The 26283-nt window shown below is 49.3% G+C and overlaps 1 protein-coding gene across 2 annotated transcripts in view; it reads left to right on the forward strand.

Annotated features, from left to right (window-relative positions):
* Nucleotides 1–24959, forward strand: part of SEPTIN2 (septin 2) — a 28678-nt gene extending 3719 nt beyond the window's left edge. The window contains exons 2-13 of one of the 2 annotated variants that reach the window (XM_020913199.2): nucleotides 4389–4418; nucleotides 5747–5867; nucleotides 13443–13529; nucleotides 14192–14315; nucleotides 15240–15374; nucleotides 15532–15649; nucleotides 17706–17807; nucleotides 18423–18568; nucleotides 18985–19068; nucleotides 19879–19936; nucleotides 20745–20847; nucleotides 23179–24959. In XM_020913199.2, coding sequence (XP_020768858.1) covers nucleotides 4410–4418; nucleotides 5747–5867; nucleotides 13443–13529; nucleotides 14192–14315; nucleotides 15240–15374; nucleotides 15532–15649; nucleotides 17706–17807; nucleotides 18423–18568; nucleotides 18985–19068; nucleotides 19879–19936; nucleotides 20745–20846 — 1086 coding nt within the window. In that variant the 5' untranslated portion in view covers nucleotides 4389–4409 and the 3' untranslated portion in view covers nucleotide 20847; nucleotides 23179–24959. Of the gene's footprint in view, nucleotides 1–4388; nucleotides 4419–4444; nucleotides 5425–5746; nucleotides 5868–13442; nucleotides 13530–14191; nucleotides 14316–15239; nucleotides 15375–15531; nucleotides 15650–17705; nucleotides 17808–18422; nucleotides 18569–18984; nucleotides 19069–19878; nucleotides 19937–20744; nucleotides 20848–23178 lie in introns of those variants that run through there. The other variant, XM_070463698.1, reaches the window with a different exon arrangement.
* The last annotated feature ends 1324 nt before the right edge of the window (nucleotides 24960–26283 follow it).

The following is a 26283-nucleotide window of genomic DNA, read 5'->3' on the forward strand; positions in this document are numbered from 1 at the left end:
CTTAGTATTGTATGAAAGAAATGCATTGTGATAAGAGAAACTTGGTAAAATTAAAAAGAAGACAAGTGTTTTTTAAGAATTCACATCCTGTCCCAGATAGTAGTCTTCTCGTTTTCCCCATGCGTGCCCATCAGGATGAGTCTTGGTGGGATGTAACTGGTAGGGGTGATGGTCCCCTTCTTGCCTGTGGGGTAGCCCTAGTCCAGGGCTCCCGTGTGCTCCAGGTCCCGGTATTATCAGGATGCTCCCTTGAGGTTGGTCAGAGCACAGGCAGGGGCCCCAAGTTCAGTGACAGCAGGCGTGCGGAAGCTCCAGAGAGACCGGGTAACAGTCTTCTGCCACTCTGGCTTGTCTTGAATCAGATGCCTGTGATAGCTGGTCTTCTTATCTTTCCTCAGGCGTTTATTCTTCAGGTGAACTTGAAAGTCATTTTATCCAGTCATTAAAGGATACAAAAAACATCATTAGGGAGTCCATCTGGGATTAGACCACGTTTATGTACTAATTTAGGAAAAATAAAATGAATTAATTTTGCAAGGCCTGTTTTCTTTCTAAATTTGTTGCTGCATTTGTTTTGTTTCCACTCTATTATAAATGGCATTCCCCTCCCCCCTGCCATGTCCATTTCTTGGTATTCATCGCTAGTACAGAATAGAACTTTTTAGAACTATCTAGTATTCATAATCAAGTATGGGAACAGTGGCTGAGGGGATATTTGAGGGTGTTACTGGGGTTTTGTTTTATTTTTGTATATGTTTTGAATTTTTCATAAGTGCTTTAAGGTAACTATGGTGGTAATGGGCATCCCTTCCCGATTAGTGGTTGTAACTTAAATAATTTAGCATCTATTGTTTAGAGAATAACATTTGCCATTGGTTTCTGAAAGGTATTTAAGCAGGTTCCTCGCTTAGTGTTTTTATTAGAGTTGGTTGCTGAATTTTATCACCTTAGTCTTCAGCGTGTATTCACATATGGTTTTCTCTAATTTGTTGTAACAGCTTGCATTGATAGCTGCTGTTGGTCCATTTCTGGGTTATAATTGGTAGCAAGTGTTTCATTGAGGATTTTTCACATTCATATTCTTGAGCGAGATTGACCGGCAGCCAGCCCACTTGCTCACCATTTCTTCATCTGGTTTGTTACTGGAGTTGTGCTGTCTTCGTAAAATAAATTGGAGTGCTTCCTCTTCTTCTGTAGTGGCTTAGATCGCGTAGGCATTTATCTGTTCAGGTTTGGATGAAATTGAGTTCTAATTTTGTCCGGTTGTGGTCCCTTTTTCATTGGTAGATTCTTTATTCTGCTGTTCAGTGGTATTTGTCTAGTCAGGTTCTTTGTTCAATTTTGGTCATTTACAGTGTCTAAGAAGTCATGCATTTCTTTGGATTTTCAAGTTTGTGGCCGTCTTCATACCTGTGGTCCCTGTGACTGTGATTATACCTTCTTTTCAGTATTTTTTTTCCTTAATGGAACTTTTGAGGGATTTGTTTCAGAGAACCAGCTTTGGATTTGTTTGCTCTTTTATTGGGTTATTTTCCAGTTCTTTATTTTCATTGTTCTTCAATAACGAAGAACCCAGATCCCATCTGAGTCCGTGAGAGCCTGTGCTGTGTCCCGTTCCTTTTGCATTTATCTTCTTTCCTTGGCTTTCTAGATGACTTAGGGCTTTGCTTTTGTTACCCTCTTTGACCCAAGGGCTATCCAGGAATGTTCCGAATAACTAGGAGTTCTTTTTTGTCTGTTTTAACAGAGTATGACCTGTGAACACTGACTGAAAGTAACAGTCCTCTGTCCTTGCTTATATTGTGTTTACTAGAGTCTGTGCAATCCTGGGAGAAGCTGTTAAAGCCTTCCACCTGAATTGTACTTTCATTAAGTTCACACAGTATTTTCCCTAGTCTTTGTTCTATGTATTTATCTGATGTAAGTGTCCATGGGTACAGGTTTATGAATGTTTTAGTTTTATAAACTGTTCCTTTTATAAATGTCACACTTTCCTTTAAATCCCACCCTGGTTAATACTAACAGTATCTCTCCCTGTTCTTTGTGTTTGCACTAGCTTCATATCATCCTCCTTTGTTTTCAACATTTTTTTTTTAAGCTACTTTTTTTGAAGCGTGTTTCTTCCACGTAATGTACCCTGGTTTTCTGGTGTCCCTCCCCACCCCCCCACCCCAACCTGTCTCCTCTTTTAAGGAGAGAATTCACATTTAAACTGATGACTGATACTCTTGAATTTTTCTGTTTCTTTTCCATATTTTTACCGGTTTAATGAAGTTGCTCTTCCATATTTTTCTCTTAATTTGGAAGTAAGTTTTTTTTAATGGCTGCCTTCCCTTTTCTTTCATTATCAGATGCTTATCTCTTTATTATCTAAAGCAAGATATCAGCTGCTGCTTCTGCTGGGACCATCTGAATTCCATCTGACTGCTCCCTTCTCCCTCTTAAAGATCTTAGCTCTCTGCTCTTGCTCCTGCCCCCAACTCTTAGGTTTTGCTACAGAAGTTTCATATTTAAAATTCTGGACTGTCAACAGTATTCCCATAGGATGCCCCTTCTATTCAAGAGACTTAATTCAATCCAGTGTTACACAGCTCCAGGTAGACCCTGGGCTTGCTCTTCTTGGGAGGTTTTTCTTCTGTTACTCTTTTCTTTTCCTCCGTTGGTCCCTTTTAGTTACAGGAGGAAGTCTTGCTGCTAACAAGTACATTTCCTCGCTGTCTCCTCTGAGGCTGTCCTCCACCCACGATCTCCCTCTCTTGTTTGCCTCGTGCTCTCAGGTGTCTTATATTTGGTCTTCCATGTCACATTTCAGGTCTCTACTGTGACCTTTCATTCAATTCAGCTACCTCAGTTTGAGTTTGGAAGTCATGGATTTTAGGTCCAGAAAGTGTTATTTGGAATACTGTAATTTGAAGCTCCAAAACTTTGGCCACCAGATGCAAGGAGCCGACTCAGTGGAAAAGACCCTGATGCTGGGAAAGATTGAAGAGATTGAGGGCAGGACGAGAAGTGGGCAACAGGATGAGATGGATGATTGGCATCCCCGACTCAATGGACAGGAGTTTGAGCAAACTTCAGGAGATAGTGGAAGACAGAGGAGCTTGGCGTGCTACAGTCCATAGGGTGGCAAAGAGTCGGATACAACATAGTGACTGAACAGCGACAACTTGCATCTTCATCACAGTGATGCTGTTCTCTTGGTTCAGATCGTTCTCCTCCCTGTTAAGCTCATCCTGGAGGCAGGGAAAGAGGGAACGCTTAAGGGGACCCCTGTCTTCTTACCCTGGGGTCCTCACACCCACAATCTGTTCCCAGGCTCTTCGACGATGCCTTTCTGGTTCTCCCTTCCAAGGAGCCCTTCATCTCCTGCTTCTCTGGTTGCCCAGCATTCTGCTGTCTTGTAGGTTTGAGTTAGTTCTGCTGCCTTGGCTGAAGTGTTTTGGGCCACCTGGATGGAGCTTTACGTGTCTCCTTGGTCAGAAATGGTCCGTCCTATGTGCTCGGCTCACCCAGCACTCCCCCCACTCTCAGTGATGATCTGCCCTAGGAAAAAGCACTTTACATCCTCCTCCTCCCCTCCGGTTGGCTTTTCAAGGGCACCTGGAAGGGAGAAGGAGGCTCTGCCCTTGTCTTCCATGACATCGCCTTGGAATCAGAGTTACAAATCCTAGCTTAACCATTTTTTCGGGGCTGGTTGGGACCATTTCCATTCAAAAAGGAAACTGTGCAGTATTCAGGCATGAATGTATCCATATGGGTAATATGGAGAGTCAGGAAAGTGAAAGGAGTTTTCTAAGCACCAGAAAGAATCAGATGGGACTGCATTCACATCTCTGACTTTGTTACCAAGGCTGGCCAACAGGGTCCATGCCTCCCAGGGTTCAAACCCTCAGGTATCTTCGGTCCTTTCTCCTTTACTTATAAGCGTAGCTGCTGGCCCTGTGTGCATCAGGATCAGAGTCTAGTCCGCGGAGGTCAGGTATCCTCCCCAGGAGGCAGCAGCAGATAGGATCCAACAGGAATCTCCTCCGTGTGCAAAGTCTTCAGAGAGAGAAAGGAAATCACACAATTCCAGAGGGTGTGGGGATTTGTCTTTTTTTCCTCCTGCATATGTGGTGCCTAACGTGTAAGCAGTACTAAAAAGGTATTGTTGAGAACATGGAAGATACGTATGTACACGTGCATGTAAGTGGTCACTTTCGTTAGCTTAATTTTTTACACCTAATTTGTATAATGAGGTGAAAATTTCATCATTTCTGGAAAAGTATTTGATGTAATGAGAAGCTGAGTGAAACAGAAGCTGTTGGCGCCTCATCTGTAATTGCATATCAGTTCATACTGTAATAAATATGTGTGTGTGTATGAATGTACTTTTTTTTTTTTAACAGATTGACGAAACTTTACTAAAGATGTCTAAGGTAAGAGATCATACTTCATCATGTATCCACAGTATAAGGACAAACTGCTTTGTTTTCAAACCTTTTATAGTCAAGATTTATATGATTCATTGTATAACTAATGTTTGATTCATTAAGACAGTTCTAGTTTGTCATCCTAAAGATTTGAGGTTTCTTTCTTCAGATTTTCAATTTGTTTCTAAAAGCATTAATGATGATCTGTTTAGCCTCCTCAGATTATGCCTAGCAGACTATTCAAATAATAATTTTAAAATTGTAATAATTTATCATGATGGAATTGATGGGGTTCTCAGACTTGATAAATTGGCTTATGTCAGCTCTTACAAATTAGCCCAGAGCTCTGAAAGAAGTTGATTCTAAAAGAAATGCTGAGGAAAGCAGAATTTGTGGTTAAAGTTGCAAGATTATTGTTTCTCTTTGCCTTTTGTTTTTAAGTCTTTGGGTATTTCTTACTGTGATACAGAAACATCATAGTAATTTTCATATTTTATGTAGGCATCAGTGTGGATCTTTGATAAGCAAAAAAGAAAATAAAAATTAGCCATAATTCCGTTATTCAGAATAACCACTTGTAACATTTGTGAATATTGTTTTTATATCTGTGTGCATGCACATGTGAATATGTTAATATATATCAAAGGAAATACCATTCTAAATCTTGCCTTTGGCGTTTAATGAGTCTCTATTGCTGCATCTTGATTTCTTGCCACGTTCAGTAAGCCACAGCCTAGACGCCTCAGTGTCCCCGCCCTCGCTGTGTGGTGTCCCCTCGTGTCAGGCTGTCGGCGTCCTCTCAGTCTGTGAGTGGGATTCCCAGCATGGCGCCCCTCGGTGGCCTGCCTCACCCTGGGCTCCACTCTGGGGAGTTGAGCCACCGCAGGAGACAGGGCTGTTTCCTGCTTCTCCTCTCAGATGCGCCACTCCTGACACTGGGAGTCTTTATATTCGGAAGCTGCTCTTTAGCTGAGTGTGATGGATGAAACCACTGTCAGTTGGGCCTTACTTTGTAAGTTTGACTGACTCTCCTTTCACTCTATAGACAGTTTCTCACGTCAAGATTGAAACTGTACTGAGATGAGTTAATGTATCTTTTGTGTGTTGCTTAATTGCTTAACAGAAATGTTATTTAAGGTTGGCCTGTAGGTATGAAATGACATTGGATTGGTTTTTTAAATGGTTTTAAGCTTTCTGATAGCAGTGACTTTTTGGAAGTATTGATTTATGTGTATAGTTTTTTGATTTGTGAAAACTAATGATATCTATGTTTGTCACAGGTTTAATAATATCTTAAAAGCAACTAATAAGGTGTTTAATTGTTCTTTTTTTAGCAACAACCAACTCAGTTTATAAATCCAGAAACTCCTGGATATGTTGGATTTGCAAATCTTCCCAATCAGGTTCACCGAAAATCAGTGAAAAAAGGTTTTGAATTCACGCTGATGGTGGTCGGTAAGAGACTCACTTGTGCCTTCCAGTTGTTGACTCTGTGGACACCTCCCTTTCCTACCCTTGGGTGTGACAGTGTGGCCTCCAGAGTCACAGGATTCCTCTGTGGACAGAGTCAAACACCTGGAGAATTTGGGGAAAAATTCTCTAGAGAATCTTCCTGGAGTACAAAAGGAAAGTTGTTCTATCATTTTCTTGTTTGTATGCAGTGAGAGGGTTTGCTCGCTGTGACAGCCTCTACGGTGCCCCGCCCCATCCTTGCAGCCTGCCGTCCACGGCGTTTCTAGTCCCTCCCCCACAGAGCAGGGCTTCCCCGGGCAGCCAGTGGGACATTGCAGAGGTGAAGATGCGTGACCTAGAGAGACTGGCCTGTGCCTCGCTTTCTCTGAAGCAGTCCCTCGGGGGGACAGTCAGTACCTCATGGAGAAGTCCCACAGGCAGGGCACTGAGGCTCCCATCTCAGAACCGTCCTCGCCCCAGTTAGGCCTGCTGGTGACCGCCATTCCTGGCTGACATCACTGTGACCACAGAGAGACCCTCAAGCCATAAGGACCCACCTTAGATACTCCCCAACTTCCAACCCAGAGAGTCCATGAGATGATGAATGTCGGTGGTTGGTTTAGGCTTCTGAATTTTACAGTAATTTTTTGTACTTTAAAAGTAACATATATTTAACTAGAAGTGTGTTTGTTTATTTAATACTCATAAAAATAACTCTAGCTTTTGTAGATATATTTTAAACAAGGGACAATCCTTACTCTACACATATTTTTTAATGAGTACTTACAGTCCTTTGAAACTGAGTGCTTACCTGAAATTTCTTCCTGTTATATCAGAATGCATTTTATCATGGATTATGGCATGTATATTGAGCTTTAGCATGTCCATAACAAAGTTAACTTGATGAACAGTTAATTCTCTTTACTGTGTCACATTTTATTTCAATATCAATAACTGCAGAATTCTCCCCAAATGCTAAGATGCCACTGGAAAAGGAAGGGGTGGTCATGCATGAATGGGACAAGCAATTGTTTCCTGGGATAAACAGTTCACAAATCTGAGATGGAAAAAGAAGTGTGGGACCCTGGACCCAGACAAGTGACTAGTGACATATTTTAGGAGCGTAATTACATGATGATGATGATCGTGCAGACTCAGGTTTCTAGTAGGAAGAGAAATGCAGTTCAGCCTGTGACACGCTTCCTTCGCTTCATTCAAGTCAGACTGTTAACTTGTGTTTCCGGCCCTGATGAAATAACTCAGGGGTTGACAGATCTTCTACAAAGGGTCAGATAGTGAGTATTTAAGGCATTGTGAGCCTTACAGCTTTTGGTGAAGCTGTTTTGTTTGCAAGCTAGTGGGCTGGATTTGCCAGAGCACTGTAGTTTGCTGAACCCATGACTATACCAGACCAGTCCTCCTGGTGTGAATAACCAGATGGCTGGGCAAGATGTATGAAACAGCCCTTTTAAGACTTTGAACCTGGATGCAGGACTTGGATACTTGAGAGAAGGAAAAAATTATATGAACTGTAAAGTTATCCCAACTTTCTGCCACTGCCCCTTCCCCAGGGAGGAGTGAGCCTAGCAGAGCAGGTGGTCTCGGCTGAAGAAGACCGCAGTTTCGGGCTGAGGCACAGGCAGAGTTCTGGAGACAAGACCGCCTCCCTCTGCGCGTCTGCGCCGGGGCTGCCTCTCCCCTGGGGCTCCCTCTCGCCCTAGGCTGCATGGTCTGTGTGCTGGTAGAGGGTGGGGAGCTTCCAGGAAGTCCGGCAGAACACAGCCAGCAGGAAGGAGCAGAGCTGAACTGGAGACTGCCTGGAGTTGGAAGACTGGAAAGGTATTGGGAGATGTTGGAGTTCAGCCAGCCAGGGGCGAGAACACCTGTGACACTGAGGAGAGCCCTCGCGTGGGAGGAGGGGTAACCTCACGGAGAGGCTGGTCTACACCCTCCCTATCAGAACTTCTTAATAAACCATAAAGGATCAAGTTCATTTACAAATGATCTAACTACTTGCCAGGGCAAAGCCTATCACTTATTAAAGGACATTGATGTCTAGACATCTGCAGTATAACTCACAATGCTGAGCATCCAGCAAAAAGTTGTTGTATCTACAAAGAAGGGAGAAGAAAGTAGCCCATAGCCAGGAGAGAAATCAAGCAGTAGGAATAGATCCAGAAAAGAAGAAAATGGAACTTGTAAAGATTAAAAATATATACAGCACCTGAGATGAAAAATTTTCTGATGGACTTAACAGGTTATTCACTGCAGAAGAAAAGGGGTAATGGAGAGCATCCAGAGAGCCAAGCAGAGTACATAGGAGAGTGCACCAGGGCCCAGGAGCAGAAGGTGAGAACCACTGATAGGCGGGGCAGCCTCAGAGGCAGCCGGAAAAAAGATACAGAGCACATACAGAGACCACTGACGGCGCAGCGGGAATAACATGAACCCTGCAGGAGGATGGGTTAAAGTTAAAGTAAAAACAGCCGAGAATTCTGTGTTCATCAAACACAACTCTTAAAAATGGAAGTTGGAAAGAGAAGGTAAAGACATTTTCTTGTAAATTAGTGGAAAGAGTTGATGAGTATCAGACTATACCATAAGAAAGATGAAATGAAGTTTTCAGGTTGGGGGAGGAAGGGGAGCACTGGAAATGGCAGGTGGGGTTGGTAAGTAGAAGACTTCTTGCTTTTTATTTCTTTCAGAGATAATCGATAGTGTGTGACCTACACGGGTCAGATGAGCAGGATCACACAGCGGGCAGGGGGTGGATAAAAGTGTGCGGCTGTGAGCTTCCAGGATGGGTGAGGTGACAGAAAGTGCTCAAAGGGGAGACGCTGGGTTAACCGTGCAAGCTGTGAACATCAGAGTGGCCACTGGAAAAATGAAGATCTGGCTGGCAGCCAGTCGGTTCGTTAAAACAGAATGTAAACAAGTCTTTAGTCCAAAAGAGAGTGGAGAAAGATGAAAGCATAGAGGAGATGAGAAGCAGGGCGACGTCCGGGCCCATGGACGGCAAGTGGGAGGCGGGTCCCGCGGGCCCAGGAAGGCCCTTTCTGTGCAGAAACAAGCGAGACACAGAGGAACAGGCCTTACCACGTACGCCCCGCTCGTGAGAATGCTGAGGTGTCTTCATTCCCGTCAGACAAAGCAGACTTTAAGCCCCCGACTAATCCCAGACGTGAGGAACGTCCTATCCTGACGAGAAAGGGGGCTGTTCAGAACAGCACCATCTTAAATATGCCTGATGCAGGACCTGACAAGAGCAGTACGAACAAGTTTCCAACACTCCTCACAGTAACTGAGGGAGCAGATAGAAAGTCGGTCACGCAGAATGTTTAAATTATACCATCAGACGGTGTGGTGCAGCTGCCAGGACTGCCGAACAGCTGCAGGGTAGACATTCCTTTAAGGCACACGGAACGCTGCGCAGAGACGCTCTGGTGATGAGAGTGTCAGGCCAAGCGCTGCCCTGTGCAGACGACTACAGAAGCGGACTGACTCCTCTTGAGTGCAGACCTGACACCCTAGTAAGATGGTCGCAAGTCCTGCGCTATGAAATGGCTTGTTGCACTCAGTTCCAGCATGATGCGGCGTATGCCTGTTCTTCAGCAGTCGTCATGCTGTGCACGCATGTGGCTCGTGGGGAAGCGGACCCGCTCAGAGCCTTCCTCTACCACACAGGGAACAGTGGTAAAAGCCGCCTCCGTTTGCCCGTGGACTGGCTGAGAAATCAAAAGTACCACACCAGCCGAGCCCCGGAACCCAAGCTGGGAAAGTGGGCCTTGGCCGGGTGCAGCTTGCATGTTGCTGTGGTGGTGGAGGGGTGCTGCCTGAGGACCCGGGAAGCGGCTGGCCGTGGCCTGTGGCTGGACGGCTGAGCTGGGTGCCGTGGGAGCACTCCCGCGGCTGGTTCCGCTGGGTGGACTTCGTTTCTCATCACGTGTAAGAAATTGTGAGGTTTGTATTATGTGGAAGTTGTTCCCTAATATATCCATTGTGTTGGAACAGATTGTCAGTTTCAAAGCAAATGTCATATAACAAGATTGCCTGTACATCGTAAACAGAGGGGGTTTTATTACAGGAAAGTGTGGTTTAACATCAGACATCAGTCGCTGGTTCTGAAGGGGAAATACCTGTAGTTAGCAGTACTCTTACCGATAAAAAACTGAGAGAAACAAGTAAAATCTCCTTAATTACAAATGACTTATTTGTGTATGTTAAAATCATAAGAAAACTACATAGCTACTAGATCAAAATAGTTTAGCAAGATTGCAGGTTCCCAGTGAGTATATAAAAATCAGCTTTATTTCTGTATGTTACCAACAAGTAGTTTAAATACAAGCATACAAATATAATATCAAAGGCAGTTACACTAATAAAACCTCTTTAAAAGACAGTACCATTTACAGTAATATGAGGTACATACTGCTTAGGGATAATTTAACAGAATGTGTGCAAGACCTACACTGAAAATTTGAAAGCACTGCTGAGAGAAACCAAGGGAAAGCTAAGTGTGAGCTCTCACCCGCTGCCCTGGTATGTTGCCGTCTGCGGGCGTCCCCCCTCCCCAGATTGATCCATAGAGTCAGTACAGTCCCAGCCAAAATTGCAGCAGCTTTTGACAACAGGAATTAACCATTTGATTCTAAAATGCAGTTGTAAATGCAGAGGGCCCAGAACATGGCAGAAACAGTCTGATTTCCAGCAGCGTCCACACAGTGTGTGAGGCAGGCGTCGAGGTGCTCAGCTCATGGTGGACTGAAGTGCCAAGGTGATTCTGCACGGGCACAGGTTAATGCTTTTCACAAGCAGTGCTGTGACAACTGCACGATTGTTTGGGAGAAAATGAACTCCAACCTCTGCTTCATACTGAGCATCACCTGTTCACTCAAGACGAGTTGTTGACCTGGTTGGAAAGCTATAAAAAGTCTAGAAGAAAACAGCTTGAAAAAGGTTTATGACTTTGGAGTAGCAGATTGTTTAGGACATGAGCAACACTAATCACGAAAGGAAATGATAGATTGCGCTTCATTCAAGATTTGCTTTTCTCAAAAGGCACTGATAAGAAAACAGGCCATAGAGCTAGAAAGCACTTGTAGTGTACGTGACCCAGGACTCGTATCTGGAGTATAAAAGACTTCCACAGGCTCAGTAAGAAGAAAGTGACCCAGTTACAAAGAGAGTCAAAAGGTGTGAACAGACGTTTCACGGGGGATAAGCAGATGGCCAGCAAACGCACGAGGGTGTCGTCCTCTTGGGTCATCAGGAAAGCGCCCCCTAAAGCCACACCTGGACGCTCCCGCGCACCCACCAGACGGGTGCCGCGCTGGGCAGGCCTCACCGCAGGCGCAGTGGTCGAGCATGGGCTTTGTTAATAGCGGCGCACTCACCTGGAACCCAGCAGTCTGCTCCTAGATGTCTACACAGGAGAACTGACGGCACACCGCAGACTGTGAATGCTTGTGCCCGCTTTTCTGGACACACGCCGGGGTCTGTCCAGCACCAGGCGGGCTGTGTCCACTCGCGGAGCAGTGCTCGACAGTGCAGAGAAGTGGGTGACCAACCTCAGGAGCCGAGGGTGTGCTCAGCGAGAGCGCCAGACGGAGGGACGCGTCCCATGTGCTTCCTGTTAGCGTGTTTGGGTGGCGATGGATTTACAGTGGTCCACACCTCTTCTGTGTGTCTTGTTTGCCCATCTCCAGGTACCTGTTAGGGAAACTCCCAGCAGAGATGGAGATACTAGTGAATGCAGGACAGAACAGGGCTGGGTGTGCTCAAGAGATCAGCCCAAGGGTGGCCTCGTCTGCTGAGTTAATGAGCAGATTGTAGATGTCACCCAAAAGCTATTCCCAGTGAAGTAGTCACTTACACCCTTAAAGTGGCGGCTCAGCATCTAGAATCAGCCGTGTGTGCTCAGACACCTTGGCTCAGTTGTCCTTTGCCTGGGTCCCCTGTCCGCTGTGTTACTCAGAGCTGTCGCCACCCAGTTGGCAACAGGGTGGCTTTGTTTGTCTGTCCCCTCCCCTGCTGGACTGCAGAGCCCCGCGGGGACAGGGACTCGGGCCTCCTGCTCGCTGCTGTGTCCCCACCTGCGCCTGTGCAGGCGCCCGGAGAGGGCTTGGCGCACACTGGTCAAGGCCCCTGCACCTGTAGTGAACGGGCGTCGCTGGACACTCTGTTAAAAGGGTAACTTATCAGGAGAGCATGTATTTAGTCATATTCTTACTCTCATGTTTGGAAAGGTTCAGTGTGTGATTCTGGTTTTGCCCCTTTAATGTTCCTTCTCATCTATGAAAACTGCAGTCTAGTTAAAGTACAGTCCAATTTCTGTGTCTGCCAATTTCAGATTCAATTTTTTGTTCTTGATATTCCCAGAGGTAATTTTCAAATCAGATGTGCGCTCCTTCCCTGACTGTGCAGGACATACAGAGAGGGGTTCGAGCTGAGGGCGCAGAGGCAGTCAGACCAGTGCAGACACAATTCAGCCTTAGGTGATGGCCTCCAGGAAAGGGGTGGAGTGTGTGTGTTCTTCCTTGGAATATACATTTCCATTTTTTTGTATTTTACATCTTCTTTGAAGTTAAGTTTCAAATACTCAGAATACTTAGTTGGCAGTGGTTGAAGAGGAATTTTTTTTTATTTTTTTAATTTACTTATTTTAATTGGAGGCTAATTACAATATTGAAGAGGAGTTTCTAACTCACTAACTGCTTGAAGGGACGTGTGCTGCCTGCCATGGGGTGTGACACCCGCAGAGGAGCGGAAAGCCGCCGCAGGGGGTGTGGGGCTGTGAGTGAAACAGGAAGGGGGAGGGGGCCTGCTCCCGCCTTGCTGGCCGGCCAGTCACACGACAGGAGTCTTGGGTGTCCCTGCGTCCCTGCCCCGCCTCCACAGCTCAGGAAGCTGGGTGCCTTTGACATTGTTGTGTCTGTTCAGCTTTCTGAAATGTGGTAAGTTTAAAGGTTAGCAGAGCCCGTAAGTAAAATTCTACTGTGCATTCTATTTATCAAAACATAAGGAGCCTCAAGTCCATGGACCTCAAGTCCATTCCAGGTATTTGGCAAGACGTCAGATGGAGTTGGGTTTCCCTCGTAACTCAGTCAATAAAGAATCTGCCTGCAATGCAGGAGACTGGTTCAATTCCTCAGTCGGGAAGATCCCCTGGAGAAGGAAATGGCAACCCACTCTAGTATTCTTGTCTGGAAAATCCCATGGACAGAGGAGCCTGGAAGACTACAGTCCATGGGGGTCACAGGAGTCGGACACAACTTGGCGACTAAACCACCACATATGGAATTGTGTCTTACGATTTCTTAGATTTCTCCAGATTTCTCTGGATTCCAGCTGAGGACTTACTCTGGACAGCAGCCCGAGCATGCAGGATACTGGCCTCAGAGCCCTTGTTCCCCAATCAGTGGGACTAGGGCGGTTGTGCTAAATCCATTGTGGTCACACGGGATGCAGAGAAGGATGTCTTTGAGGTGCTTAGTCCAGGGCAGGCCTCACGTAAGCACTCAGCAGGCAGACTGTGTCGCATAGGTAACGTCATGACATCACGTTCCTTTTCATTTCAAGGTGAATCGGGGCTGGGAAAATCGACACTCATCAACAGCCTCTTCCTGACCGACCTCTACCCAGAAAGAGTCATCCCTGGAGCCGCAGGTACAGAAGTTCCCCCGCAGCAGACAGCGCGGTGTGGTCAGGACTGCAGAGCGCGGTCAGGATCTTGTGCCTTAGCCTTGTTTGTGTGACTCTGGACCCAGGGCACACCTGTCGAGTAGGGACGGGGGTGCTGCACCTGACGTGCTTGGATGCACCGTGGCCCGTCTTCCCCACGCTTGATTTCCTTGTCTACAGGGTGTAATAGTTCCTGCCTATATTACACGTTTGATGAGGATCAAGTGAAAATGTTTGCTCATGAAGAAACCTGTTTCTGTGGGCATAGGTGTCGGCTGACCCCTTTCCCTTGGGTGTGTGTCCAGCACTGACCGCTGGGCTTCATCAGGCCACTGAGTGAGTGGGCTGTGAATCTGTCAGCCTGGGCCCTAGGCCCCCACAACAGGACTGTAGTCCCTGGACAGTCTTTAAATGATTCATTCATTGTTCTTCCTGTCCCAGGAAGAGAAGTTGCAATTTTCAATATTGATGTTTTTTTACCTCCACAACAGCCCTTTAATCTCAGCTACAGTGTTTCTCTTGCTGATCCTGGGATCCTTTTTATACAGTCTTCATGTTACCTTCTGAGAACTGTCCTTAAAGAGAAGTAGCTACTTCTGAGTCACTTGTTTAATAATAAGAAAGTAACAAAGTTGCTTCTGTTTTAGAGAAAATTGAAAGAACTGTCCAGATTGAGGCTTCCACTGTTGAAATTGAAGAGCGCGGGGTGAAGCTGCGTCTGACCGTGGTGGACACCCCGGGCTACGGGGATGCCATCAACTGCAGGGACTGGTGCGTCCCCAGGGCCCATGGTGACGAGGCCGTGCCCCTGACAAATGTGTCTCCGTGTGTTTCAGTCCATCATGTTCACTCACGGTTGCTAGTCTGGGGTCGCTGTGTGTGACAGAACAATAAGACAGTTTAAATCATTGTAATTATAGCGTTTTTAATAATTTCACACAGAATGAGTATTTTCTTCTCTTAAGAGCATTCTAGTGAGATCTGATACCACAAAGCCAACCAAACAGCAAATGCTAACATAAATAAAGCACCTTGATTTGGACCATGGCTAGTGAACAAGATATAGCAGCCTTCCTCCTTTCCATATTCAAGAAGATGAGCTCTCTTAAGAGAGTTGCTCCAGACCAAGTTTGTCTGTAGTTGGCTGCTTACTGGCGATGTCTGCACAGTAAGGCAGTGAGGAACTGGACTGTAAGGGCCGTCTGGGCCGTCCCCCTTGGAGAGAGTACCACCTTCACTGTCCAGCCTCTCGGTTCTAATCCTGCAGACACGAGGCAGCAGCTTTCCAGCACTCACGAGGAGAGGGCGGGACGGGCAGAGGGCTTCCCTCATCTTTCCCTTCTGCCTGGGGTTCTTCCCTCCCTCCTGCAGCCACCTCCCCAGCTCGTCTGTTCTCCACCCGTCCTGCTTCCACTCCCCCCCCCCGGCTCCTATCTGTCTCCTGTCAGTCTGCTCAGGCTCTTTGTAACCTATTGCATCCCCGGCTTTCAACCTTCAATACTTAGAGGAAATTATTCTTGGCACAGTTTCCAAAAGCCACCATGTCGCCAAACCTAGGAGTCGGTTTCTGTTTCCATCCTGCAGTTGTCATTAAATCACATCTGCTAGAGGGGCAGGGGCTAGGAAAACTTGTTTGTCTTTGTAGTCAGGGGTGCTGCCTCTTGTATCCCGTGATCGTTAGTATCTGTGTTTCAGCTTTAAAACAATCATCTCCTACATCGATGAGCAGTTTGAGCGGTACCTGCATGACGAGAGCGGTCTGAACAGACGGCACATCATCGACAACAGGGTGCACTGTTGCTTCTACTTCATCTCCCCCTTCGGACACGGGTGCGCAGGCTTTGCCCTGGAAGCCTGGCATCTGGGGCGGGATGTTCTCTTTACTGTGTGGCTTTTCACTTCCCCCCAGAATTGTGTGTTTTACTATAAGAATTGAAATTTTGAGATGATTCTGAGAAAAAATTCTCTCCTTAAACATGACTTTTAGACTGAAGCCATTGGATGTTGCGTTCATGAAGGCGATCCACAACAAGGTGAATATTGTGCCTGTCATTGCGAAAGCCGACACACTCACCCTGAAGGAGCGGGAGCGCCTGAAGAAAAGGGTGCGTGCTGGGCTCCCGGGGAGGGGGCCTGGGCCCGGGAGGGGTGGGCACAGAACAGGCCTGCCTGGGGGGGCGGGCCTGGGCCGGGAGGGGGTCACCGAGCAGGCCTCCCTGGTGCTGGTGCTGTTGGCACCAGCACGCGTCTGCTTTCTCGTGGTCGTGTAAACTTAGAAAGGAAATCGATGTGCACTGTACTTTTGAGTCTTCGTTTCACTCAGACGAGGTGGTAGCCGTCTGCCTCTCTGGAGCCTGGGTGTGGGCCTCCCCTCCACCCGGGACGGCTCTGGATCGTTGTGTGTTTAGGGTAGCTGTCTTCTGAGACGTGGGGGACGGTGTCTCGTTCCAGTTTGCCTTTGCCCAGTCGCTGGTCTGAGTCTCTTCATGGCACTTGAAGCCCATTGGTGCGTTCTCTCGGGTTTTAGAGCCTTGCTGCTTTTGATTGCATTTTTACTGACTCATAGATACTCCTGTATTTTTACACGTTGATTATTGTGTTGTAAATGATTTCACCTAGTGTGACCTTTGTGCTTTTGTGTTTCTCCTGATGTCTTCTGTCAGCCTTCTCCTTCATTGTCTTATATGCCTGCCAGTTTTTTAGAAAATATGCAGGCCCTTGGAAAAGCACCTGAAAACTTAGGCGTTTTTATCCTTGACAGGAAATAGTTAAGTCGCTCACACTTGAGGGAACTTCACCTTCATAGGAGATAAATTTCAGACATGCCGTGGAGAGAGCAGTCAGGGTTAGAATGCCTTATATCCTTCTCTGATTATGTGTACAGAGCTCTTAGGTCTTAATCTCAGAGTCTGAAATAAAATGAAATCTTGGGCTTTTCCAGCCCCCTCTTATCTGGCTTCTCTCCTGTGCCTGTCCACATGCTCCTTTCACTGGTCTGAGAACCTCTGTCCCCAGACCTCTATCCGCCTCTCCCTCCCTCTCAAAGTGGTTCTTGTCACCCAGGCTGAGCACGCGCGATTAGTGTTGAGTTACCACTTTCTTACTCCTCTCTTCCAGTTCTGGGTGGCCTACTTACTAACTTTGCTCTGTCCCCATCTGCAGCGTCAGCCTTGTCTTGCGGGGCGGAGGCCAGATCAGCTTCCTGCTGCCTGCCCAGCTTCTGCATCTCAGCAGGGAGGGAGTGAGCAGTCCTGAGCAGACCAAGGCCAGGATGCAGGGAGGGCCTCTCCTTAGATCCTGACTTAGTGTGGACAGTGAGCTCATCTGAGGTCTTTGACCACGCGAGGCCCTTTAGTCGCATTAAGGAGGAACAAGTTTGGGAGCAGGTTTGAAGCAGAGCTGCTTCCTGCTGCCTTGGCCTGTGTTCTCGCTTCCGTTGAGGGCCCAGATTCTAGCGTGAGGGTAAGCAGAGGGCCAGCCTGCCCGAGACCTGTGGAGTGCCCAGCATGTGCGGGTGCTTGGGGGCTGGGTTTCTGGGAGACAGACAGGTGAATGCATGCCAGCTCCCACTCCAGCCCCTCTAGAGGGAGGGGCTCCCACTCCAGCCTGGGTTTTCCCCTGGGCAAGTCAGACACTTGGTTGGTAGTTGAGACTGTGAGCACTGAGCACTCTGCCTGTTAGATGAAATCGAGACCCTTGATCCCTTCCCAACATTGGGAGCTGTCCACTTGTCAGCCCCAGTCACACTCGGCCCTGCCTCCCAGCCCTCCTGGATGCCTTGTTGCCCTCTGGCCACTGGCAGATGTCCTTCTGGCCCTGCCAGGCAGCCCCCCGCCATACAGCCCTCTCGCCCCCGCTGGGCGGCCCCCTCACCAGGCTACTTGCGTGCAGCACCTCTGCGGCTGCCCAGGGATGGCCATCAGTCTGCGGCCTCGGCAGGGCCAGGGCGGGTGCGTTCCTGTTATTATTCTGGACGGAGGACCCCTCGGAGTGCAGGCCAGCCTTTCCAGCGGTTTGTAAGATCATTTGAAAATGGTTTTAATCAGTAGGATTCTTATTGACATTTGGATAGTTCTGACATGTTTCTAATCTGATGCATTAAACTTGACTGAAACAGTATGTGGTTTGCTACAGTTGCTCCTGGTTTGGTCATTCTTGCAGATTCTGGATGAAATTGAGGAACATAGCATCAAAATCTATCACTTACCTGATGCAGAGTCGGATGAAGATGAAGATTTTAAAGAGCAGACTAGACTTCTCAAGGTAGGTACTTTGTTTCCAGATGCACAGGGTCCATCACTCTTACTTTCCTGGTGTTGCTATTTAGTCGCTAAGTTGTGTCCAAGTCTTTTGTGACCCCCTGGACTGTAGCCCGCCAGGCTCATCTGTCCCTGGGATTTCCCAGACAAGAATACTGGAGTGGGTTGCCGTTTCCTACTCCAGGGGATCTTCCTGACCCAGAGATTGAACCCGGGTCTCCTGCATTGACAGGCGGATTCTTTACCACTAGTGCCACCTAGGAAGCCCCGTTTCCTGCAGTCACTGCATTTAACATGGAAACAGCTGGCAAAGGGCCCAATTTCTAGAGGCTTGACCTCTGGGGTTGCCCGGGAAGGTTCAGTTACATGAGTACTTTTGCTTTTGGCATATTTTGGCATAGCTGTCATCTAAGGCTTAGAAACCTTCTGAAGGTTTAGTTCCGTACACCTGTCCCCCGGAGAAACAGCTGCCACTTGCAAGTGGAATGTGTGCCCTGGCTTTTGCAGTGAGCCCTGCAGTTGGCGGCAGTGCGCGCGTTCTCTGCTCACGTCCCTGTGTTTCCACTGAACGTTGGGGTTCCCCGTGTGGAGCCAGTCTACCCCGTGTGTCTCCTCCTAGGCTAGCATCCCTTTCTCTGTGGTTGGATCCAATCAGCTGATTGAAGCCAAAGGCAAGAAGGTCAGAGGCCGCCTCTACCCTTGGGGTGTCGTGGAGGTGGAGAACCCGGAGCACAACGACTTTCTGAAACTGAGGACGATGCTCATGTAAGTACCGTCTGTTTCCCGTGGTGGCGCCCGGCCTGGAGAGCGGGCTTCCCTGCATTCCTGCGGCGGCCGGTCCAGCTGGCGCGGAGGCCCGCCCGCCTCTGACTGCCGCAAACTGGCCTCTCCCGCCGGGGACTGCGCTCCTCAGGCTTGGACACCCTGATGGTTTTCTCCGCGGTGACAGTGACGGCTCCCTCTGGTATAAAGGTTAAGCTTGCGGAGTCAGAAGTGTAAGTCCCTTCGGAGGAGTGTGCTCCGGTTGCGGCGGCACTTGCCTCAGTGGCTGTCCTTCTGACCACGGGCGGTGGTCTCCTGTGGGAGGTGTCCCGGGGTCTCGTTCCTGGAGTGTGCTGTGTGTGCGTGACCAGGTGGCAGGCGCGTGTGGCTCAGCCCCTGGCGCGTCTCTTGTCTTGCAGCACTCACATGCAGGATCTCCAGGAGGTGACTCAGGACCTGCACTACGAGAACTTCCGGTCTGAGAGGCTCAAGAGAGGCGGCAGGTCGTTGCCCCAGCCGCGCTGTCCCCTCTGCCCTGTGTGCCCCGCTCAGCTGATGGCCAGCATCACCATTTGGTTTCCTACCTAAAGCTATCATCACATACTGTTGCTAGTTTAATCACTCGTGGGTCTGGGTTTGTTTTTTATTTGTTTTGCCTGTTGAAAGGCGTCTCTAATCATTTCTATCAGGAACAGTTCTAGATAGTAAGCCCAGAGACTTGTGTTGGGTCCTTTTTCGATAGAAGGTCCTTTGTACCCACGTATGAGGTGCACTTTAGAGATTAAGGTGTTTTTAATTTGGGGACCAGACATTAAGAAGGGATTTAGAGGCAGTGGGAGCATGCTGTCCAAGGACTGTCAGGCCGTGCGCTGTGCAGCGGCCAGCGGACCTGTGTCTGTGGGCTCAGAGGCCTCCACTCCCGCTTCTCTGCCTGGACACTTTTACATGTTCCTTTTACAGTATGACAGCTGTAGTCTTTGTTCAGAACTTACCTTAGAAACCTACTCTTCAGATAAAATCTGCTATTTTTTGACTGAAGTTGGAAGTGTTACACCCACCCACCCCCGCCCCAGCTTAGAATAAGAAAAATGTCTTGAATTTTCCATTTTGTGTTTTCTTTTTGATCTTTTTTTTTTTCTTATTCATTCATGTTATTAGTCAGAAAAATAGTTTATATGATTTCCAATAGATTTTTCTCAGAAATTGTATTTCTGAGAAGTTGTAAAGTGAAATTTTACTTTGGGTATCTCTCATCAGAAATGACCAGCTGTTTTTGTTGTAACATTATACTTGTAATTTCTTTCAACTCTTAGGAAAGTAGAAAATGAGGACATGAATAAAGACCAGATATTGCTGGAGAAGGAAGCTGAGGTAAGTAGAAAAGTATTGTAGATTTTAATGTTCAATAGCAATTTAATGGAAAAACTTGGAAATAGAGTTTAGTAACATGGCTGATTTTTATAAGGTTTAAAAATCAGCAGTTTTCATATACACAATGAAAATATAACGACCAAAAATGTCACTCACCGTCATTAAGAAAAATTTAAGGAAGACGTGTGACTCACACAGGGAATGAGACGAGAAGGCTGCCCTGAGAAGTGCATTCAGAGCCTGAACTGACACGAAGCTCTAGGAGGCAGGGTGCAGGCGAGGACCTCGGTCTCTAGCGCAGCACACTCCCTGCAGAGCCTGTCTGCTGAGTCCCCTGAGGGCCCGTGATGGGGCGACTGCCCGTCCTGGAGACCGGGTGTGGAGGCGCAGGGCGCCTGTGAGGGGACAGAGGGATGGTCCCCACGGGAGCGGCCAGGCCTTGGGCCCCTCGGGGGCGTTCCCCACGGCGGGGTGGCCGTTCTTTCCTGCCTCTGTAGGTCAGACTCTCTCATGCTGTTTTTCCTTTCTTATTTCTTCCGTTTCTTGGTCAGTTTTATTTTTCATTTGAATTGCCTGTTCTTATTGTGTGCTCTGTGTTCTGTTGAGACCTTGGTCCTTTCACTGGCTGGTCAGAATCACTGAGAGTTAGCTCATGGTGCTGCAGTCCCGGGCCTGTGAAGGCCCCGGCTCACACGCCCCTCTCGGGTCTGCACAGTCCCGGCCCCTCTTGCCCCATGTGTTCGCTCGCGGGGCTGCAGTCACAGCCCCTTGAAGGCTCCGGGCTCACACGTCCCTCTTGCATCCACAGCTCCGCCGCATGCAGGAGATGATCGCGCGGATGCAGGCGCAGATGCAGCTGCAGCTGCAGGGTGGTGACGGTGACAGCGGGGTCCACGGGCACCACGTGTGAGGTACGACCCGGCCCGGGGAGCGGCCGCGGGCCCCTGAGGGGAGGGTGGCTCCCAGGAGACCGCGGCTTCCCACCCCCTGTTCTAGTGAAGGGCAGCCGTGTTTTCTCAGCCTGGAAGCATGGTCAGCAGCTGGAGTGGGAAGCTGAGCTGGTCCTTCCTGTGTAGGGAGGAAGGCCGCTCTTCCCTCCTGGGTCTCCTCCACCTGGAACACCTCAGTCCTGCCCTCAGACCTGTACCGATCCCCCACCTGCCTGGGGCTCACATCTGACCCTGCAGCATGGGGCTCCGTCCCAGACTGGGCACAAGTCTGCCCCCACTTCAGATGCCAGTCACAAGTTGAGGTTGTCAACTGCACTCTGACGGACTGGCTAGAGATTAGCGGTACCCCCCGCACCCACACCCCTACGGGAAAACCCCCGAGGCCCTCGGTGACGCGCGCTGAGGGAAAAACACGCGCACACGCGAAGAGCCTACAGGGTGAGGCCGGAAACGGGCGCAGAGCTCGTCCCCGAGGAGCTGGGTCTGTCAGCTTCCCGGTAGGGGCGCACTCGCCCCGGAAACTCTCAGAGACGTTACTATCTCACCAGTAGAAGAAAAACTGTGTATCACAGTAACTTTTATTGGTCATACAGTTTGAAATTTATTAAAGCTCAAACCATTTTCAAAGAGATTTTTTTGCAATAAAAGCTTTCCCGTGTTTCTCACTGAGCCGCATGGACCGCTAGTGAGAAAACAGGACGCATCAGGAGCCAAGCGTCCGTCTCCCGTGCGCTGCTGAGACGGCAGTGACGTCCTCACTGCGGGGACTGGGTGGTTGGCGTGCAGGTGACATGACACAGCGCAGTGTGTGCCAGCTCCCGTGTGAGGTTCTAGTAGACCCGGCTTGGCTCTCCTCCAGGGTCTTCTCTCGGAGGTGTACCCGATTTTGTTAGCAATTTTCACTCGAATCCGTTGAGGAATGGGACGACTCTGCTCTTGTTTCTTGGCCAGGAATCTCTGCATCCTGAAAGTCTTGTGAGAAGACATGGTGAGGGGCAAACTCAACTGCACATAGGATGGTGGAGAAATGAGCCAGAGGGAACTTACTGTTACTGGAACAGCTCAGGCAGAGCAGACGCAGAGGCGGGCTGAGAGGTCCCCCCGAGGGAGACTGCTGGTCTGGCCCTCGCCACTGCTCCGCCCTGCCCGCTCGTCCTCAGTGGGTCCGGGGGCCTGGCCGGGCTGTGCGCCTCCCCGCAGTGTCCTCTCCCTGCCCCTTGCACAGGGGACGCTCAGAGCTGTCCAGGCAGTGACTAGCTAGCTCCAAGAGGAGGGAGTGGAGGTGAAGTCAGAGCCCAGGGAGGAGTACATGGGGTCGGGGGGGGAGGCCAGCCTGGAGGCCAGCCCACTCCCTGGAGGAGCTGACCGGGGCCAGACAGAGTGCCCGCTGGCCCAGGTCTAGGGAGAAGCCGGGATTTGGGCAGAGGGTCTCTAGTGTGGTTAGGGGCCTGGGACTGTAGAGGCATCACTCACGTGATGTGACGGCATGAGCAACTGCAGGCTGAGCTGCCACATTGCAGGACCAGTGAGACAGAAGGCAAGGGGCCCTGAGGTTGGGCCCCTGTCAGAAGTCTCCACAACACACAGGTGATGAAGGACCTGGGCGGGGGCAGGTTGGGGCACTGATCACCACATAAAGCCCTTGCCCTTGGTGGCTTATTGGGAGAGGTTTCAGTTGTGAAATAGCCGCACAGAAAGACAGGAGTAGGCAGGAGGGTGCGAGCGCTCACTTTTAGAGGGAGCGTCCAGGGGGCCCACCTGGGTCAGGGGGGACTGCTTCTCCTTGGTCGTCACGTTGGAACCTTGGGAAGGTCCCGTTTCAGCAGTGAGGACGCTGGCGCTGTGGCCACGCCTTGTCAGCTTGCGAGCCTTCTGACGCCACGGGCAGTGCTGCCCAGGCAGGCACAGGCAGTGCTGCCCAGGCAGGCTCGTGCTTGCCAGGGAAGCAGTGGGAGGGAGAGGGGCTGCGGAGCGCCAGGGCTCACCTGGGGCGGGAGGGAGCCATCAGTGTTGGCTCACGTTCTCTATCCTGCTGGTTCTCTTTCTGAAGCTTTATGGAATGAGAATTCCACTTTGGGTACATAAAACCGATACATTTCTGCATACTTTTCATCCCGGTTTCCAAGAACTTTGTAAGTAAGGTTTTGCTTTTAGTAGACACTGTGGTCCTCGGGCCCACCGTCTGCTCAACCTTTACCCTTTGTTAACAGAAAAATCCTGCTGGCGGTGGTCTGAGCAGCGGGCAGGGCATCACTCCCATGTAAACGTGTTTGTTGTGTTTTGTTTTTCCAGGAATCCCTTTGCAAGATAAATATTCTGATGAGTAACACAGCTGCATGTTTTCAAGACTGTTGGAGGGGTGCCTGTCCACATTTCACAGTACCTGTGCCTGAGAATTTTTTAAAAACTTTCAATGTGTTATTTTGTATGAAGTACGTTAACGTTTGCATTCATCGTTATGTTATACTTTATATTTTGTGAGGTGAACTGTCCATTTTCCTTCTTCTTGCATTTTAAGTAACCACTGACGCTAGAACTGATTCCCAGGGACCAGTCAGCACGTATAGTCAATAGTGGAATTTGATTTGACTGGCCTAACCAACTAATCGTGATTTACTTCTAGAACATTCAGATTCCCGAGAATGTTCCTGAGCAGTAGAGACATGAACACAGAAAGATGAGCTGCCGGGGTACGAGGCCATTTCTCGCCATGGCACCTGCTTCCCTGCCTTGCTTTTGTTTGACCACAACATCCAAAACCAGTTTTGCTGCTATAACTCCATACTGTTAATTCATCTGCACATTATCTGTTTACCAAATGAAAAAATACCTAATTAGATACATGTTTATACTTCAATAGGTTTTTTATAAACAGGCTGTTAGGGGTGAGTTTTTTAACAAGTCTTTGAATTCTGAGGTCATTTTTTAAACCACTATGCAGAGAACTCACCACAAACCATGTTCTATAGAGTTTGCCACGAAAACCCATGAGCTGCAGTTTCCATGTCACAGCTAAGATTCTCACCTATGTGGTGAGAGTCAGTAAACTATTTGTAGTCAACTAGATTTATAGCATAACTTTTTAAGGAAAATTAACAGTTGATCTGTGCAGAAGCCTGCCTTTTTAGACTGCACTTGGCATGTTTTCTGTGACTGCGGTGTGGAAGATGCGCCTCGGCGGGGGCATCATGGTTCCCAGTGCGGTTCTCCTGGTTTGGCTTCACTTGGACTGATCCCGTTCTGAATGGTTTTCAGGCAGATAGCAGCGTGTGGCCTGTCCCATCCATTTTTAGCCGCCGTGGTTTCCTTCCTTACATGTTATACAGACTTGACCACAGGGGGCTTGAGAGTGACGGCTCTTGCAGACTTGCTCCGTGGGCTGGCTGATGGTCAGCACCGTGCTGCCTGGTTTCCTGTGCCCGCGGTTGATCGGTCATCAGAAGTGACACATGGAAGGAGCCTGGAGGGAGTGGGTGCTGGCTCAGCATTCTCATTCCACGAGAGCACGAGGGGCTGACGTGGAGAAGCACTGAGCTCCAGGGCTGAGGACACCCAGAAGGGAAAGGGAGGTGGTGACAGTTGGCCAGGGGCACTGCAGAAGACCATCTGGTGTTCTCCCGACTGCCCTTTCACTGTTGCCTAATTGCGAGTGGTCAAGAGCTGTAGGTTCAGGTGCATTGTACAGTTTTTACCAAGAAGTGTTCCATGACCTTAGGGGTACTTCCATGCAAGGCCAGTTATTTGGGTTATTTTGGCATTTATTAACTATGCTAGTAAAAGCTGTTTTTTAAAAGGGGGCAGGGTGGCAGTAAGTGGTAGACGTAATAAGCCCAGTATAGTCTGCATAGTGCCAGCTGCCACCTCATGGATGCGTGGGTGTCGGTGGACCTACACTTTCAAATTCCCTTTTGTTTTGCTGCCCCAATCTAAATACTTTTGCTAATAGATAATTGCTCTTTAGTTACTAAGAGAGAAAACTTTACCTATAAAAATGTATTTTGAAAACTTATTTTACACAGCAATTTTGTATCCACTAAAACTAACCTTTTACCAATAAAGCACTATTGTTTAGATATTGAGTAGTTCTCATTATTGGCTCTTTACAAGATAAAGGTGTAAGATTTTCTCAGATTCAGAGAAACTTCTGCATTTCCTGTGTATAAGAAATGGGGAGGAATTACTCTCATGAACATCAGTACATAACAGCTCTGTACTGGCGATCCCAGCTGGAAAGAGGGAGCCACGAAGCCTGGGAAGAAAGGATTTACCAGGGAACCGATGGTCTGATAAAAAGGAGCACTAGTGAGAGCTCGATGATGTCTGCCCACCGGGCAGAAAACGTGAGAAAAGCAAGGTCTCATTCACGGTAGGGACAACGACTGACTAACCGGGAGGAATGCTGAAAACCTGACCTGGGGGTGGCAGCCGGTCCCCTGGCCCCTCCACCCAGGACCGCCTGGGCCCCTTTCCTACTGTAGTTCTCTCCAGGCCCGTCCCTCCCTTGGGTGTTGCTTCCAGCGTACGCGCCTTAGCCTCTAGTGGCTTCCCGGCCGCTCTGACCAGGGTCTCCCTGCGTGGTCCCCCTGGCAGTGTGCGCCTGTTGGGGGTTCTGTGCTGGGGGCCGGTTAGAGAAAAAAATCCTGCGGGGACGATGGGGGCAAGAGTGCCCTTCCGAGGCAGCCCCGCGGAAAGCTACTTGTGTGAAACGTGTCCGGAAGGCCAACCAACCAGGATTCTCCAGGATGGTTCGGGACTTACTCCCTAGATAGCCGCGCGGGGGCGCTCCTGGCCTGCCCGCGGGGACCGCGGCGGGGGCAGGACCGGGGCAAGTTGAGCTGGGTCTCCAAAAATGCATCGGAGCTAACTCAACTGCTCGAAGAAGGGCCTGGGGGCTCCGGAGATGGTGCCACGTTTCCATTCCCCGGTGGGGGACCGCGAAGGCTAGGGGGACGCTGGCCTCCCAGCACGGCCCGTTTCCTCTGAAGCACACCTTCGCCTGGTCCTCGGCGCCCCTAGGCCGACCTCGGTAGCCCCAGGAGAAGAGCACCTGGTAGCAGGCTCTGGTAACAGGAACGCAGGCGGCCACGGTTCAGGTCAGCACGAGCCCGCAGAAGGACCTGGGCCGGAGTCGCGCCCCGCCCCCCGAGCCGTAACCACGCCCCGCCCCCTGAGCCGACGCCCCGCCCAGAACCGCCGGCGGCGCTTCGAGCTGAGCTGGCCGAATTACATCTGACTCTGCGCTTTCCTTCTCGCCCTACAAATCCACCAATCAGAGTTCTGTGCCGCGCTTCCAGGCCGCGGCCGCGAAGGTCCCGCCCCAGAGGCCGTCAGGCCAATCGGCGGCGCATCCGCGGGGCGGGGGCGGGGCCCCGGGCGGGGCGGGGAAGGGGCGCGGGG

This window comes from Odocoileus virginianus, unplaced genomic scaffold, assembly GCF_023699985.2.
Source record: "Odocoileus virginianus isolate 20LAN1187 ecotype Illinois unplaced genomic scaffold, Ovbor_1.2 Unplaced_Contig_5, whole genome shotgun sequence".
Taxonomy (NCBI): domain Eukaryota; kingdom Metazoa; phylum Chordata; class Mammalia; order Artiodactyla; family Cervidae; genus Odocoileus; species Odocoileus virginianus.